This window comes from Rana temporaria, chromosome 11, assembly GCF_905171775.1.
Source record: "Rana temporaria chromosome 11, aRanTem1.1, whole genome shotgun sequence".
Taxonomy (NCBI): Eukaryota; Metazoa; Chordata; class Amphibia; order Anura; family Ranidae; genus Rana; species Rana temporaria.
In genome coordinates this window covers 2,776,166-2,795,290 of record NC_053499.1, presented here as the reverse complement: position 1 = coordinate 2,795,290, position 19,125 = coordinate 2,776,166, and the positions used below count along the sequence as shown (strand labels likewise).

General features: G+C 39.6%; 1 protein-coding gene across 1 annotated transcript; it reads right to left on the bottom strand.

Moving 5' to 3' along the window:
- Positions 1–824: 824 nt before the first annotated feature.
- Positions 825–18,134, bottom strand: LOC120917413 (vomeronasal type-2 receptor 26-like). Its single transcript, XM_040328688.1, has 4 exons — positions 18,123–18,134; positions 16,604–16,816; positions 8,149–8,272; positions 825–1,804 (listed from the first exon to the last, which is right to left on the bottom strand). Exons 1-4 carry the CDS (start codon positions 18,132–18,134, stop codon positions 897–899), a joined length of 1,257 nt encoding a protein of 418 aa, XP_040184622.1. The 3' UTR covers positions 825–896.
- Between the last annotated feature and the right edge of the window lie 991 nt (positions 18,135–19,125).

The following is a 19,125-nucleotide window of genomic DNA, read 5'->3' as shown; positions in this document are numbered from 1 at the left end:
ACCCCTAACACTAACCCTAACTCCTAACCCCTAACTCTCTGACCCTTACCCCTAACCCCTAATTGCTAACCCTAAGCCCCTAAGCCCTAACTCCAACCCTAACGCTAGCTGTAGCCCTAACCACTAACCCCCAACCCTAAACCTAACCCTAAACCCTAGCCGCATAACCCTAACCCCTACCACCCAACCCTACCCTCTAACCCTTGCCCCCTAATCCTAACTAATAACCCCTAACTCTAACCCTCTAACCCTAACCCTAACCCTCTAACCCTAACCTCTAACCCTAACTCCTAACCACTTCCCTCTAACCCTAACCCTAACTTTAACCCCTAACCCTACCTGCTAACCCTAAGCCCTAACCCTCACCCCTAAGCCATAACCCTACTCCTAACCTTAACCCCAACCCTAACCCCCTAACCTTAACTCCTAACCCCTAACCCTAAACTCTAACTGCCCTAACCCTCTAAAACTAACCCCCTAACCCTCTATCCCTAAGATGTTTTTTTTTACAAATTATGTGAGCAGACTGCAGTTCCTCTTTAAGTTTTTGGGCACCAGTGCAAATGTGTGTGTCTGATGGGTGTGTTTATGTCTCTTTGTTTTTTTGTTTTATTTTAACCAGATCCTTTTTTTATTTTTATATGCAAACAACATTAGGACAATACAGACAAATTATACAAATAAAATCACATTAAACAAAACACAATCCAAGAAAAGAAAAGAAAAAAAGGACACCTTAAACACCTAAAAGTTTTCTTTTTATTGATTTGGAAAAATTCATATCTATATTTTTTTTAATAGTGTTCTCTTACACTACAAGTGGGAATTAAATAAGTCATTTTACTTTTTGCAACCTTTGCCTTGTCTCGTTTTTTAAGACTTTAAATAAAGAAAGTTTATATATTTCCATTACTGTGCAGATAGCCTTTTGTATTCAGCTCTGGTCTACAGAGAATTATAAAGCATTTTGTAAGAAATATACAATATAAGAGACCATTATTGGAAATCAGGATGGCGAATATCTCCACCGCCACCGTGTATTTCCCTTTGGTGCTCAGATAGGCCGGGATCATGGCAATCCAGACACTGCAGAACACCAGCATGCTGAAGGTGATGTATTTGGCTTCATTATAACTGTCCGGTAATGTCCTGGCAAAAAAAGCGATAATAAAACTGACAGCAGCCAGGATCCCCATATACCCCAGGACAGAGTAGAACCCGATAACTGACCCTTCATTACACTGAACGATGATCTTCTCCTGGTAGGAGTGTGTGTCCAATTCCTGGAAGGGAGGAGAGATGGACAACCAACTAACACAGATTATAACCTGAACATTGGAACAAGCTAAGACTACACAGGTGGGCAGTTTTACTCCAATCCATTTCCTCCACACGCTGTTGGGTTTGGTGGCTTTGAAGGCAATGCAAACCATAATAGTCTTGGCCAATACAGAAGATACGGCTATTGTAAAGAGAATTCCAAAGGAAACTTGGCGCAGCAAGCAGGTTACATCCACAGGACGACCCAGGAAGAGGAACACACAGAGGAAACCCAACATGATGGAGACCAGGAGGACGAAGCTGAGGCTCTTGTTATTGGCTTTCACAACTGGTGTGTCCTGGTGTAAAATAAAAATGACGAGAACGAGAAGAGTCTTCCCAAAACACAACAGTGAGAAGGTTATAAAAACAAATGAGATTTTGTCATCAGTGTAGGAAAGAAATTCAACTTGTTTGGATATACAGCGAGTTTTGTTCTCGTTTGGCCATTCATGATCGGGGCATTTCATGCAGTTTTCACTATCTGGAAAACAAAATAAAATCAATGAACACTGCGAGCACTTACCTTGTCTTGGTTTACTTGTATGGGTGTAATCAGATATTAATATTTGTCAAATATCTAATAAACTAAGTCTCTCATTTCCTATAATTCTCTCTAAAGACAAAACTGTTATTAAAGGGGTTGTAAAGGTAACATTTCCCCCCCCTAAATAGCTTCCTTTACCTTAATGCCATCCTCCTTCACTTACCTCATCCTTCCATTTTGCTTTTAAATGTCCTTATTTCTAATGAGAAATCCTCACTTCCTGTTTTTCTGTCTGTAACTCCACACAGTAATGCGAGGCTTTCCTCCTGGTGTGGAGAAAGCCTCTTGAGGGGGAGGGTGGCGAGCAGGAAGGTCAGGACACTATTTACTTTGCAGATAGAGAAATGAGCTGTGTGTTAGTGGGCGTCCTGACACTCCTACTCGCCCCAACCCCCCTCAAGAGGCTTTCTCCACACCAGGGAGAAAGCCTTGCATTACTGTGTGGAGTTACAGACAGAAGAAAAGGAAGTGAGGATTTCTCAGTAGAATTAAGGACATTTAAAAGCAAAATGGAAGGTTGAGGTAAGTGAAGGAGGACTGCACTAAGGTAAAGGAAGCTATTTAGGGAATTTTTTGTTTACTTTTACAACCCCTTTTAACTACTAGCCGACCAGCCACCGTCATTATACGGCGGCAGGTCGGCTCTCCTAGGCGAGAGCCCGTAGCTATACGTCCTCTCTTTTAGCCGCCACTAGGGGGCGCGTGCGCGCCGCCGGCTCCCGTGCGTGTGCCCGGCGGGCGCGATCGCCGCCGGGCACATGCGATCGCTCGGTACTGTAAACACACAGCTCCCGGTCCTGTCAGCGGGGGAAATGCTGATCTTCCGTTCATACAATGTATGAACCGAGGATCAGTGTTTCCCCTAGTGAGGCCACCCCCCCCCCACAGTAAGAACACACCCAGGCATACTTAACCCCTTCCCCACCCCCTAGTGTTAACCCCTTCCCTGCCAGTGGCATTTTTATAGTAATCCAATGCATTTTTATAGCACTGATCGCTATAAAAATGCCAATGGCCCCAAAAATGTGTCAAAAGTGTCCGAAGTGTCCGCCATAATGTCGCAGTACCGAAAAAAAATCGCTGATCGCCGCCATTACTAGTAAAAAAAATATATTAAGAAAAATTACATAAAAATACCCCCTATTTTGTAAACGCTATAACTTTTGCGCAAACCAATCAATAAACGCTTATTGCGATTTTTTTTACGAAAAATAGGTAGAAGAATACGTATCGGCCTAAACTGAGGAAAAAAAATGTTTTTTTATATATTTTTGGGGGATATTTATTACAGCAAAAAGTAAAAAATATTTTTTTTTTTCAAAATTGTCGCTCTATTTTTGTTTATAGCGCAAAAAATAAAAACCGCAGAGGTGATCAAATACCACCAAAAGAAAGCTCTATTTGTGGGAAAAAAAGGACGCCAATTTTGTTTGGGAGCCACGTCGCACGACCGCGCAATTGTCAGTTAAATCGACGCAGTCCAGAATCACAAAAAGTACTCTGGTCTTTGGGCAGCAATATGGTGGTTAAGCACTATTTGATAGTGCGTCAGCTTTTCTGTCCGTTTTGCTGTGGCATGTATCTTTGACCCCAGTTTTTGAATAAAAGGCAATTTTTGGAGTGCGGCTGTCCAGAACTTCTTCCTATCTCATTGCCCTATGCATTGCCAGCACCCGTGGCTTCTAAACTGGAGGAGAGGTTTGCTGTTGTTTGACTTACCTAGAGCAGGGATGATATCCCTTTCCTTAAAACAAGATCATGGTACAGATTTTTTTTTTTCAGATGGTGATCAGTTTTCTTTAAGAAGTGATCTGGATAGCTTTACACCTGCCTGATCACCTTTATGATGCTGTAAATCAACCCAGCCCCCCCCCTCCCGTGGTGGTTCCCAGGCACTCCATTTTTTCAGGGAGCCTTGGACAGTAGTGTTGAGCAGAATACGCCATATTCGATTTCGCCATATATCACGAATATATAGCCGAATATTCGAGAAATATTCGCTAAATTCGAATATTCGTGATATTTTATCGAAATGAAATGATTGCGAAATTTCGCTATTGCGAATGCGAACATAATTGCGAAATTTCGACAATTGCTGTAGGAGCACTCTGATTGGCTCAGAATATTCGTGATCTCTGATTGGCTCAGAATATTCGTGATATTTTATCGAAATTTCGCAAAATGCGAATGCGATATTTATTGCGGAATTTTGACAATTGCTGTAGGAGCACTCTGATTGGCTCAGAATATTCGTGATCTCTGATTGGCTCAGAATATTCGTGATATTCTATCGAAATTTCGCAGAATGCGATATTTATTGCGGAATTTCGACAACTGCGGTAGGAGCCCTCTGATTGGCTCAGAATATTCGTGATATTCTATCGAAATTTCGCAAAATGCGAATGCGATATTTATTGCGGAATTTCGACAAATGCTGTAGGAGCACTCTGATTGGCTCAGAATATTCGTGATATTCTATCGAAATTTCGCAAAATGCGAATGCGATATTTATTGCGGAATTTCGACAAATGCTGTAGGAGCACTCTGATTGGCTCAGAATATTCGTGATATTTTATCGAAATTTCGCAAAAATGCGAATGCGATATTTATTGCGGAATTTCGACAAATGCTGTAGGAGCACTCTGATTGGCTCTGATGCAAAAGAAGGGCGGAGAAAATAATCGCGCAATATTACTATTGCCGAATAATCGCATTGCGATTTTTCGGCAATATAAAATGATCGCTTCAGCTACTCGGCCCAAGGTCACTCACTAATCATACCAGCAATGCTTTTAGACATCGATGGAGATCACTAGGATGTGATCTGTTCTAAAAATAAAATTGAAAAAATCCGAATATTCGGAATAGCGAATATTGACCGCGAAATTCGAAATATTCGCGAATACTCGAATATGCCATATTCGAGCCGAATATTCGCATTGCGAATATTCGTGAGCAACACTATTGGACAGCAGTAAATGATAGGGACAGCCCCCTACAGAGGAGGTGGGGGAAAGTCCATCTCCAATGTCCTCTGTGATGAATGAACCCAGACGTGATGATGGTTTCAGAGCTCTCATTCCCTGGCTATTACATCCTGGAAAGCAGCTAACCTAGCACAACCTGCCTTCAGTTAGTCAAGTGGGAAGAGAAAAAGGGATTTTATCAGTGCAGTAGGAACAAATAATGATGAGAGAAAATTGTACCCATAATATATAAAAAATAATTTTTTTAATAGATTCAAAGTTAAAAAACATTTAGACAATAATACAAAAAAAGGCAGTAATTCATTTAAATGGTGGTCATAACAAGCAGGTCAAGTTGAAAGGAAGAAGAAAACTTGCACATTATCCCAACATGTTTCGCTGTATTGCTTCTTCAGGGGATAATGTCAAGAATAACTGTACAAATATGGAAACAAAAAAATGGCATAAATAAACAAGGATCCACAAAATGGACCATTACATTGCGCATAGAGATACAACTAGGGTTGTCCCGATACCACTTTTTTAGGACCGAGTACAAATACCGATACTTTTTTTTCATGTACTCGCCGATTCCGATTACCGATACTTTTTTTTTTAAATGTGTCCCCAAATGCAGCCATGTCCCCACAAATGCAGCCATGTCCCCCACAAATATGCAGCCATGTGCCCACAAATGCCGCCATGTCACCACAAATATGCAGCCATGTCCCCACAAATATGCAGCCATGTCCCCACAAATATGCCGCCACGTCCCCACAAATATGCAGACATGTAAATATGCAGCCATGTCCCCACAAATATGCAGCCATGTCCCCACAAATGCCGCCATGTCACCACAAATATGCAGCCATGTCCCCACAAATATGCAGCCATGTCCCCACAAATATGCCGCCACGTCCCCACAAATATGCAGCCATGTCCCCACAAATATGCCGCCACGTCCCCACAAATATACCGCCACGTCCCCACAAATATGCAGTCATGTCCCCACAAATATGCAGCCATGTCCCCACAAATATGCCGCCACGTCCCCACAAATATACCGCCACGTCCCCACAAATATGCAGCCATGTCCCCACAAATATGCCGCCACGTCCCCACAAATATGCAGCCATGTCCCCACAAATATGCAGCCATGTCCCCACAAATATGCCGCCACGTCCCCACAAATATACCGCCACGTCCCCACAAATATGCAGCCATGTCCCCACAAATATGCAGCCATGTCCCCACAAATATGCCGCCACGTCCCCACAAATATACCGCCACGTCCCCACAAATATGCAGCCATGTCCCCACAAATATGCAGACATGTAAATATGCAGCCATGTCCCCACAAATATGCAGCCATGTCCCCAAGAGAAAGCCAAGCCCTCCTCCCCCCGCCTCCACCGTCTAGTTGATCAGCGCGGGGAACATTACAGCTTTCATTTGAATAGCTGTGTGTTCCCCCGCCGCGCCTCGTCGTGTATAGCCCCTCCCCCTTGTCCGGGCACTTTAATAGACGTGATAGTATGTGAATTTTTTTTTAACTACTTTAGATCAGGGCCATAGTAAAAAGACGTCTTTTTACGGCCTCGTGTCCTCCGTCCACTGGGGGGCGCGCACCCGGCGCGTCCCCGAGATGCCGATGCGCATGCCTGGCGCCCGCGATGTCCGCCAGGTACCCGAGATCGGCAATGACAGGGCAGGGACGTGGAGCTCTGTGTGTGTGTAAACACAGAGCTCCACGTCCTGTCAGGGAGATGAAACAGATGCTGTGTCCCTTGTACATAGGGACACAGCATCGGTCACCTCCCCCAGTCAGTCCCCTCCCCCCACAGTAAGAATCACTCCCAGGATACACATTTAACCCCTTCCTCGCCCCCTAGTGTTAACCCCTTCCCTGCCAGTCACATTTATACAGTAACCAATGCATTTTTATAGCACTGTTCGCTGTATTAATGTGAATGGTCCCAAAAATGTGTCAAAAGTGTCCGATGTGTCTGCCGCAAAATCGCAGTCCTGACAAAGTTCACAGATCGCCGTATTACTAGTAAAAAAAAAATTATAAAAAAATGTCAGAATTCTATCCCCTATTTTGTAGCCACTATAACTTTTGCGCAAACCAATCACTAAACGCTTATTGCGATTTTTTTTTACCAAAAATATGTAGAATACGTATCGGCCTAAACTGAGAAAAAATATATATATTTTTAAAAAAATGGGATATTTATTATAGCAAAAAGTAAAAAATATTGGGCCGGATTCAGAAAAGAGATACGACGGCGTATCTCCTGATACGCCGTTGTATCTCTGAGTCCGGCCGTCGTATCTATGCGCCTGATTCATAGAATCAGGTTACGCATAGATATCCCTAAGATCCGACAGGTGTAAGTGTCTTACACCGTCGTATCTTAGGCTGCAATTTCACGCTGGCCGCTAGGTGGCGCTTCCGTTTGTTTACGCGAGGAATATGCAAATTTGTATTTATGTCGATTCAGAAACGAACGACCGCCCAGCGCTTTTTTTTACGTCGTTTGCGTTCGGCTTTTTCCGGTGTAAAGTTACCCCTCTATATGAGGGGTATGTGCAGCGTGTCCTATGTTAAGTATGGCCGTCGTTCCCGCGCTGAGTTTTGAAATGTTTACGTTGTTTGCGTAAGTCGTTCGCGAATACGGCTGGATGTAATTTACGTTCACGTCGAAAGCAATGACGTCCTTGCGACATCATTTAGAGCAATGCACACTGGGATATTTTACGGACGGCGCATGCGCCGTTCAAATAATACGTCAAAAGCGCGGGGTCAAGTTAGATTTAAATAATACACGCCCCCTACATCCCCATTTGAATTACGCGGCCTTACGCCGCAACACATACGTTACGCCGCCGTAACTAAGGGCGCAAGTTCTTTCTGAATAAAGAACTTGCGCCCAAAGTTAGAGCGGCATAACGTATCGGAGATACGTTACACGGGCCGGACAGATACGCCATTGTATCTGAATCCGGCCCTTTGTGTTTTTTTTTTTTTAATTGTCGCTCTTTTTTTGTTTATAGCGCAAAAAATAAAAACCGCAGAGGTTATCAAATAGCACCAAAAGAAAGCTCTATTTGTGGGAAAAAAAGGACGTACATTTTGTTTGGGAGGCACGTCGCACGACCGCGCAATTTTAATTTAAAGCGACGCAGTGCTGAAAGCTGAAATTTCGCCTGGGCAGGAAGGGGGTATATGTGCCCAGTAAGCAAGTGGTTAAATTGCCCCCCACAGCAGGTGGTAAAAATAACACCCCCCTAGTAATATTTGATACCCATTACCTGTAATATTGGACATTTCTCCATATGCACACGTGACACAACTATGACAACAAGATTGTATGGTGAAGCCGGGAACTTTCCGGTATCCTGGGAGACAACTTTCTGAGCACTGAGCTTTTGGAACCTAACAGAAAGCAACATGTTGTATTATATATGGAAGTTCATTAGATGAATCTATAAAACCAAGAAACCTCTTCTATTGTGGATATGTCTTAAAGTGGGAGTTCACCCTAAAAAAAAATTTAACATTAGATTGAGGCTCATTTTGTGAAGGGGAATCGGATAATTTTTTTTAAAAACGAAGCCGTACTTACCGTTTTAGAGAGCGATCTTCTCCGCCGCTTCCGGGTATGGTCTTCGGGACTGGGCATTCCCATTTGATTGACAGGCTTCCGACGGTCGCATACATCGCGTCACGAGTAGCCGAAAGAAGCCGAACGTCGGTGCGGCTCTATACGGTGCCTGCGCACCGACGTTCGGCTACTTTCGGAAAATCGGGACGCGATGTATGCGACCGTCGGAAGCCTGTCAATCAAATAGGAACGTATACAAGAAAATACTGCGCAGGTCCAAAGACAGATGGATAGTGCTGAGACTATAGTAATACTAAAAAATAATAAATAATAAATAAAGAAAAAATAAAAATAATAAAAACACTGCTGCAGCTCATATGTCAGATAAACATAAAATAGTAAATAAAAAAGGTAAAGCTGCGCTGTAACATGAATCAGCATAAATATCAATTATGCTGTATGTGATGCACACAAAACACCAGTGCAATATGAGAAAACAAGTGAAAAATTATGTGCAAAAGTCCATGAGAAGGATGTATCATAAAAAGTTCACATATGTGACAGAAAGTTCTCCGGCACTCTGTGCCCCTGGAAGAAGTCATTATTGTGACGAAACGGCGTAGGGAGGAGCGACGTGCTGACGTCACCACGATTCGTACCACGCTGTCTACCCGGAAGGACGAGCGGACAGTAGAGCCGGCCGGCTATTATCGATACACGCACTTTTAATCTGCATACATGTGAGTGCACTACTTTTTTAATAATAAAACCATTCAAAACGGTATTACGCTATATTAGTGTTTTTCTCCTCTGGGTCTTACTTATGGAGAGAGATGGGTCTGATGTAGAAGACTGGTGAGATTGGAGAGAGATTGACAGTATTTCCAGGATCCCTTTAAGTGGCTCATATGTTTATATGCCTGACTAACTTCTTGCTCTGGTAAGCAGTTAGAATATAAGTGGTGGAGGATTCTGTCATCTGCTATACAGATTCACAATATCATCTGGATATCTAATTTCACCCATTCGGAGAACTTTCTGTCACATATGTGAACTTTTTATGATACATCCTTCTCATGGACTTTTGCACATAATTTTTCACTTGTTTTCTCATATTGCACTGGTGTTTTGTGTGCATCACATACAGCATAATTGATATTTATGCTGATTCATGTTACAGCGCAGCTTTACCTTTTTTAATCAAATAGGAACGCCCAGTCCTGAATATCATACCCGGAAGCGGCGGAGAAGATCTATCTCTAAAACGGTAAGTACGGCTTCGATTTTAAAAAATACTACCCGATTCCCCTTCACAAAATGAGCCTCAATCTAATGTCAAAAATGTTCATTTCCGGGTGAACCTCCACTTTAAGTGATGATGTGCCCTCACCTCTATCCAACTGTTATCAGAAAACTCTTCTTCTATGGACCGTGGACTTCAACAACTCTTTTTTCTAAAGTCCTCTGGAAATCTCTTTTTTCTTTGGTTACAGTAGCAACATTTTTTCCCTGGTTAGCAGATGACTTAAAATGTGTGATTTTTTTTTAACCCCTTCCCGACCGCCGCATGTACATATACGTCGGCAGAATGGCACGTACAGGCACATTGGCGTACCTGTATGTCCCTGCCTAGACGTGGGTCGGGGGTCCGATCGGGACCCCCCCCGCGACTTGCGGCGGTCGGGTCCCCTCGGGGAGCGATCCGGGACGACGGCGCGGCTATTTGTTTATAGCCGCTCCGTCGCGATCGCTCCCCAGAGCTGAAGAACGGGGAGAGCCGTATGTAAACACGGCTTCCCCGTGCTTCACTGTGTCGGCGCATCGATCGCGTCATCCCCTTTATAGGGAAGACACGATCAATGACGTCATTCCTACAGCCACACCCCCCTACTGTTGTAAACACACACACAGTGTACACCAAATCCTACAGCGCCACCTGTGGTTAACTCCCAAACTGCAACTGTCATTTTTACAATAAAGAATGCAATTTAAATGCATTTTTTGCTGTGAAAATGACAAAAATCCCAAAAATGTGTCAAAATTGTCCGAAGTGTCCGGCATAATGTCGCAGTCACGAAAAAAAATCGCTGATCGCCGCCATTAGTAGTAAAAAAAAAAAATAATAATAAAAATGCAATAAAACTATCCCCTATTTTGTAAACGCTATAAATTTTGCGCAAACCAATCGATAAACGCTTATTGCGATTTTTTTTACCAAAATTTTTTTCAAAATTGTCGCTCTATTTTTGTTTATAGCGCAAAAAATAAAAACCGCAGAGGTGATCAAATACCACCAAAAGAAAGCTCTATTTGTGGGGAAAAAAGGACGCCAATTTTGTTTGGGAGCCACGTCGCACGACCGCGCAATTGTCTGTTAAAGCGACGCAGTCCCAAACTGTAAAAACACCTTGGATCTTTAGGCAGCAATATGGTCCGGGGCTTAAGTGGTTAATACTGCGAGTTACACTTATACTTAAATGGATTTTTAAAAGCCAACTTATTATCTGGAATATTCACATAACAAGGGATATTTTTTTAGTGGGATTTTAACAGTGCCGAAAAAAATATACACTTTATAGTAAAAAAAAAAAATCACATTTTATTTAAACATCAATAAAAAAAATTAAAATCCAACAACTTGTCTTTTTATATGGCCATGATTGGTGTATTCGCAAATATTGGTGGTGTGGCATCTGTTCCTGACATGTTTTGCCACTTGGTGCTTCTTCATGGGACTTAGAAATCACTGTTGATACAGTTGCTATATCAAAAAACAGAACAATCAATAACAAATTACACATAGTACACAGTAAATTACACATAATAAGATAATTACCATATTATGTGTCATTTATTATTGATTGTTCTGTTTTTTGATAGAGCAATTGTATTAACAGTGGTTTCCAATTCCCCTGAAGAAGCCCTCAAGTGGTGAAACATGTCAGGAAGAGATGCCACACCACCAATATTTGTAAATACACCAATTATAACCATAAAAAAAGTTGTTGGATTTTAATATGTTGAAAATAAATTTTTAATGGTGTTCTAATAAAAAAAATTTTTTTTTTACCATAAAGTATATTCTTTCCTGGTTAGCAGATAACCTAAAATGTGTGATTTTTTTTTTAATACCGCGAATTACACCTAGGCCCCGTACACACGACCAAACATGTATGCTGAAACTGGTACGCGGGCCAGTTTCAGCATACATGTTTGGTCGTGTGTAGGCGCGAGCGGGCCGAATTCCAGCAAACATTTGCCCGCCGGGCCTTTTCCCAGCGGGCAAATATTCCTGGACGTGTTTTAAAACCGTCCGCTGGAATCCTGCCCGCTCGGACATGTACGGTCGTCAGTACAGACCTACCGTACATGTCCGAGCGCCCGCCGTCCCTCGCATGCGTCGAATGACTTTGACGCATGCGTGGAAGCCTTTAAATGGCAGGCCCGCCCACGTCTCCGCGTCATCGCCGCGTCATCGTTGCGGCGACGACGCGGACACGCCCCGCGTATTGTTTACATGCGGGCTTCTGTACGATGGTTAATACAACCATCGTACAGAAGCCCTCCGACGGACCGCTTTCATCGTACATGTTTGCTCGTGTGTACCGGGCCTTATACCTAAATGGATTTTTAAAGCCAACTTATTATCTGGAATATTCACATAACAAGGGATATTTTTTTTACTGGGATTGTAACGGTGCCGAATATAGAACAAAAAATATATACTTTACAGTAAAAAAAAATTCACATTTTATTAGAACATCAATAATTTTTTTTAAAATCCAACAACTTGTCTTTTATATGGCCATGATTTGTGTATTCACAAATATTGGTGGTGTGGCATTTGTTCCTGACATGTTTTGCCACTTGGTGCTTCTTCAGGGACCTTAGAAATCACTGTTGATACAGTTGCTATATCAAAAACAGAACAATCAATAATAAATTACACATAATACACAATAAATTACACATAATAAGGTAATTACATTATTGTGTGTAATTTATTATTGATTGTTCTGTTTTTTGATAGAGCAATTGTATTAACAGTGGTTTCCAAGTCCCCTGAAGAAGCCCTCAAGTGGTGAAACATGTCAGGAAGAGATACCACACCACCAATATTTGTAAATACACCAATTATAACCATAAAAAAAGTTGTTGGATTTGAATATGTTGAAAATAAATTTTTTAATGGTGTTCTAATAAAAAAAATTTTTTTTTTACCATAAAGTATATTCTTTCCTGGTTAGCAGATAACCTAAAATGTGTGATTTTTTTGTTTAATACTGCGAGTTACACTTATACCTAAATGGATTTTTAAAGCCAACTTATTATCTGGAATATTCACATAACAAGGGATATTTTTTTTACTGGGATTGTAACGGTGCCGAATATAGAACAAAAAATATATACTTTACAGTAAAAAAATTCACATTTTATTAGAACATCAATATATTTTTTTTAAATCCAACAACTTGTCTTTTATATGGCCATAATTGGTGTATTCACAAATATTGGTGGTGTGGCATTTGTTCCTGACATGTTCTGTCACTTGGTGCTTCTTCAGGGCACTTGAAAATCACTGTTAATCCAGTTGTTATATCAAAAAACAGAACAATCAATTATAAATTACACATAATACACAATAAATTACACATAATAAGGTAATTACCTTATTATGTGTAATTTATTATTGATTGTTCTGTTTTTCATATAGCAACTGTATTAACAGTGATTTCCATGTATAAATTACACACAATACACAAAAAATTACACATAATAAGGTAATTACATTATTATGTGTAATTTATTATTGATTGTTCTGTTTTTTTTGTTATAGTAATTTTATTAACAGTGGTTACCAAGTCCCCTGAAGAAGCCCCACGTGGCGAAACATGTCAGTAAGAGATACCACACCACCAATATTTGTAAATAAACCAATTATAACCATGTAAAAGACAAGTTCTTGGATTTTAATAGGTTGAAAATAAATTTTTAATGGTGTTCTAATAAAATCTGTTTGTTTTTTTACAAGTATATTTTTGTGGGATTTTAACAGTGCCGAAAAACATAACACAAAAAAATACTTCATAGTAAAAAAAAATAATCACATTTTATTAGAATATCATTAACATTTTTTTAAATCCAACAACTTGTCTTTTATATGGCCATGATTGGTGTATTCGCAAATATTGGTGGTGTGACATCTGTTCCTGACATGTTTTGCCACTTGGTGCTTCTTTAGGGGGCTTAGAAATCACTGTTGATACTGTTGCTATATCAAAAAACAGAACAATCAATAACAAATTACACATAGTACACAGTAAATTACACATAATAAGATAATTACCATATTATGTGTAATTTATTATTGATTGTTCTGTTTTTTGATAGAGCAATTGTATTAACAGTGGTTTCCAAGTCCCCTGAAGAAGCCCTCAAGTGGTGAAACATGTCAGGAAGAGATACCACACCACCAATATTTGTAAATACACCAATTATAACCATAAAAAAATTGTTGGATTTTAATATGTTGAAAATAAATTTTTTAATGGTGTTCTAATAAAAAAAATTTTTTTTTTACCATAAAGTATATTCTTTCCTGGTTAGCAGATAACCTAAAATGTGTGATTTTTTTGTTTAACACCGCGAGTTACACTTATACCTAAATGGATTTTTAAAGCCAACTTATTATCTGGAATATTCACATAACAAGGGATATTTTTTTTACTGGGATTGTAACGGTGCCGAATATAGAACAAAAAATATATACTTTACAGTAAAAAAAAATTCACATTTTATTAGAACATCAATATATTTTTTTTAAATCCAACAACTTGTCTTTTATATGGCCATGATTGGTGTATTCGCAAATATTGGTGGTGTGACATCTGTTCCTGACATGTTTTGCCACTTGGTGCTTCTTTAGGGGGCTTAGAAATCACTGTTGATACAGTTGCTATATCAAAAAACAGAACAATCAATAATAAATTACACATAATACACAATACATTACACATAATAAGGTAATTACATTATTGTGTGTAATTTATTATTGATTGTTCTGTTTTTTGATAGAGAAATTGTATTAACAGTGGTTTCCAAGTCCCCTGAAAAAGTCCCTAAGTGGTGAAACATGTCAGAAAGAGATACCACACCACCAATATTTGTAAATACACCAATTATAACCATAAAAAAAGTTGTTGGATTTTAATATGTTGAAAATAAATTTTTTAATGGTGTTCTAATAAAAAAAAATTTTTTTTTACCATAAAGAATATTCTTTCCTGGTTAGCAGATAACCTAAAATGTGTGATTTTTTTGTTTAATACCGCGAGTTACACTTATACCTAAATGGATTTTTAAAGCCAACTTATTATCTGGAATATTCACATAACAAGGGATATTTTTTTTACTGGGATTGTAACGGTGCCGAATATAGAACAAAAAATATATACTTTACAGTAAAAAAAAATTCATATTTTATTAGAACATCAATATTTTTTTTTTAAATCCAACAACTTGTCTTTTATATGGTCATAATTGGTGTATTCACAAATATTGGTGGTGTGGCATTTGTTCCTGACATGTTTTGCCACTTGGTGCTTCTTCAGGGCACTTGAACATCACTGTTAATCCAGTTGTTATATCAAAAAACAGAACAATCAATTATAAATTACACATAATACACAATAAATTACACATAATTAGGTAATTTTCTTATTATGAGTAATTTATTATTGATTGTTCTGTTTTTCATATAGCAACTGTATTAACAGTGATTTCCATGTATAAATTACACACAATACACAATAAATTACACATAATAAAGTAATTACATTATTATGTGTAATTTATTATTGATTGTTCTGTTTTTTGATATAGTAATTTTATTAACAGTGGTTACCAAGTCCCCTGAAGAAGCCCCAAGTGGCGAAACATGTCAGTAAGAGATACCACACCACCAATATTTGTAAATAAACCAATTATAACCATGTAAAAGACAAGTTCTTGGATTTTAATAGGTTGAAAATAAATTTTTAATGGTGTTCTAATAAAATCTGTTTGTTTTTTTACAAGTATATTTTTGTGGGATTTTAACAGTGCCGAAAAACAGAACACAAAAAAATACTTCATAGTAAAAAAAAAAATCACATTTTATTAGAATATCATTAACATTATTTTTAATCCAACAACTTGTCTTTTATATGGCCATGATTGGTGTATTCGCAAATATTGGTGGTGTGGCATCTGTTCCTGACATGTTTTGCCACTTGGTGCTTCTTCAGGGGACTTAGAAATCACTGTTGATACAGTTGCTATATCAAAAAACAGAACAATCAATAATAAATTACACATAATACACAATAAATTACACATAATAAGGTAATTACATTATTGTATGTAATTTATTATTGATTGTTCTGTTTTTTGATAGAGCAATTGTATTAACAGTGGTTTCCAAGTCCCCTGAAAAAGTCCCTAAGTGGTGAAACATGTCAGAAAGAGATACCACTCCACCAATATTTGTAAATACACCAATTATAACCATAAAAAAAGTTGTTGGATTTTAATATGTTGAAAATAAATTTTTTAATGGTGTTCTAATAAAAAATAATTTTTTTTTACCATAAAGTATATTCTTTCCTGGTTAGCAGATAACCTAAAATGTGTGATTTTTTTTTAATACCGCGAGTTACACTTATACCTAAATGGATTTTTAAAGCCAACTTATTATCTGGAATATTCACATAACAAGGGATATTTTTTTTACTGGGATTGTAACGGTGCCGAATATAGAACAAAAAATATATACTTTACAGTAAAAAAAAATTCACATTTTATTAGAACATCAATATTTTTTTTTTTAAATCCAACAACTTGTCTTTTATATGGTCATAATTGGTGAATTCACAAATATTGGTGGTGTGGCATTTGTTCCTGACATGTTTTGCCACTTGGTGCTTCTTCAGGGACCTTGGAAATCACTGTTAATACAGTTGCTATATCAAAAACAGAACAATCAATAATAAATTACACATAATACACAATAAATTACACATAATAAGGTAATTACCTTATTACATTTTCTTTCGTAAAAAAATTCTCGGAATCAAGTCGACTTTTTTTCTGGAGAACCTTTACCAGATCTCGTTCAGCCTTACCTGATTTTTCTTATTTTTCCAGCTAATTAATGTAGAATCAAGTTCAAGTTTCCAATAACCTAACCCATCGCTATGGAAAATCCCGACATATCTTGAAAACAAACTCCCATTAACAAAAACATGGTTCAGAACACCAAACTCCTTATTAAGATCTTCATTTCCTTTTTTTGCACTGGCCTTCGCATGTACCATTTTTTTTGACTGCCAGTTAAGCTGCAAAGTAAAAACATTGCTTATTACATCACAAATCACTGTTAGAGCCGGTTCACACTGGGGGGGCTCGTCAGGCGACTCAGCCGCCTGACGAGTCGCGTCCCGTTCTAGTCAATAGAACCGTTCTAATAGGAGCGACGCTCCCACTTAGGCCGTGTACAGACGACCAAACAAGTACGATGAAAGCAGTCCGCCGGACCGTTTTCACCGTACATGTCTGGCCGGGGATTTCTGTACGATGGCTGTACTCACCATCGTACAGAAATCCGCGCGTAAACAATACCCGGGGCGTGTCCGCGGAGTCGCCGCGACGATGACGCGGCAACGTGGGCGGGCCTGCCAGTTAAATGCTTCCACGCATGCGTCGAAGTCATTCGACGCATGCGAGGGATGGCGGGCGCTCGGACATGTACGGTAGGTCTGTACAGACGACCGAACATGTCCGACGGACAGGATTCCAGTGGACTGTTTTAAAACAAGTCCAGGAATATTTGCCCGCTGGGAAAAGGCCCGGCGGGCAAATGTTTGCTGGAATCCTGCCCGCTCGGGCCTACACACGACCGAACATGTCTGCTGAAACTGGCCCGCGGACCAGTTTCAGCAGACATGTTTGGTCGTGTGTATGGGGCCTCAGAAAAAGGTTCTTGTACGACTTCGGGGGTGACTCGTGGGGGCGACTCGTGGGGGCGACTCGTGGGGGCGACTTGCATTGACTTTTATACAGAAGTCATTTTGCAAGTCACCTCTGAAGTCGTCTTCAGGACGCCTTGCCGAGTCGCCCCCGAAGTCGTGCCGCCCCTGTGTGAACCGGCTCTTACTGAATTACTACATTAGTGCAGAGCTTTTCGCTCTCTCTCCCGGGGGATTTTTCTGACACGTTTAGACCATGGATTTTCATTATAATTTGGCTTTGAATACAGCACACTCCCATGGTTGGATGGAGTCGGGGCTCATTGGTTTATTGAACATTTCAGAGTATATTATCTTATCTACTCACCTTTCTTAAAGGGCTCTCTGTGGTCAGTCGAATTTACTTTCCCCTGTGTGAAGTTAAAACTCGAGGATATCTTTATCTCTAATCTAGGAGCCACTGGTCCCCTTGACTCCGTGTTGTTAGAACTGCGCTCTCTTTCTGTGAGCCTAGTTTTTTCCCTGTATTGGATAAATCTTCTTTAGCCACTTGCTGATCAAGACAATTTTTTTGCAAGATAGTGAGACCCCCTTTTTCTTGCTCTTGCAATTATTGAATCCTGAATGTGTCCTGAAGACGCCCAATGGTGAAACGCGTCGATGCACTCGGGCTCACATCATATACCATGTCTTTTATGTGTATGATTTTTAATTAGCTTGTATGTCTTTTTGTAGACCATGTACGTGTCTATTTTTCTATTAAATATTTATATTTTTTAACCACTTAAGACCCGGACCAATATGCAGGTTAAGGACCTGGCCCCTTTCTGCGGTTCAGGACTGCGTCGCTTTTGAATTGCTTTTCTTGGCCTACGTGTGAGCTATCCACCCTCTGTTTGTTTTGGACCCTTTTGGGGTCAGAGGACGATGTGCCTTGAGGTAGGAGACATGATTTTCAAATTCCCCTATTATGAATAATATCGGCTTGCAGGGGCTGTTTCCCACATACCCCCTGGTAAAAAAAATGATGCGCTGTTTTATTTATGTCTTGTATTATATTTTAGATTGTCTCCTGACGAAGCGAAAACAAAATTTGCGAAACTAGTTGAGACTAAGAGACTGTCTGTCTCATGGCTTCAATTCCTTCATCGATACCCCCCTCTTTCAATTGAAGGGCTTGTATGACCGGTGACCTGATTGTGGTCAAGTGTTTTTTGTATTGTATTTTAATGTCATATTTTTTATTCTGTTTTTGATGTTTTCTATGTGAATAACATTTTTCTAAATGTATCCAATGTGAATTATTCTGGTTGACCTCAACCAACATATGTAGTACCGGTATAGTCCTCCCCGCCCATTTGCTCCTGTCGGTGCTTCAGGGTCTGTGGGGAATCCCTGAAACCCCTCAATTTATTCTAGAATATTAGGACGATGGTACACCCCCTATTTTGTTGTATCTTTCTAACTATAAAAGGTTAAATCTCACACTGCGTCACTTTCATTGACAATTGCGCAGAGACGTGCGACGTGGCTTCCAAACAAAATTGGCGTCCTTTTTTTCCCACAAATAGAGCTTTCTTTTGGTGGTATTTGATCACCTCTAAACAAAAATAAAGCGACAATTTTGGAAAAAAATGCAATATTTTTTACTTTTTGCTATAATAAATATTTCCCCAAAA

What these genes read in the sequence shown, in the direction of transcription:
- LOC120917413 (XM_040328688.1), bottom strand. An exon ending in GGAAAAATAAGAAAAATCAG is followed by an intron (nt 8,273 to 16,603) that starts GTAAGGCTGAAC and finishes GCTTTCTGTTAG; the next exon opens with GTTCCAAAAGCTCAGTGCTC. An exon ending in AGAAATGTCCAATATTACAG is followed by an intron (nt 1,805 to 8,148) that starts GTAATGGGTATC and finishes TTTGTTTTCCAG; the next exon opens with ATAGTGAAAACTGCATGAAA.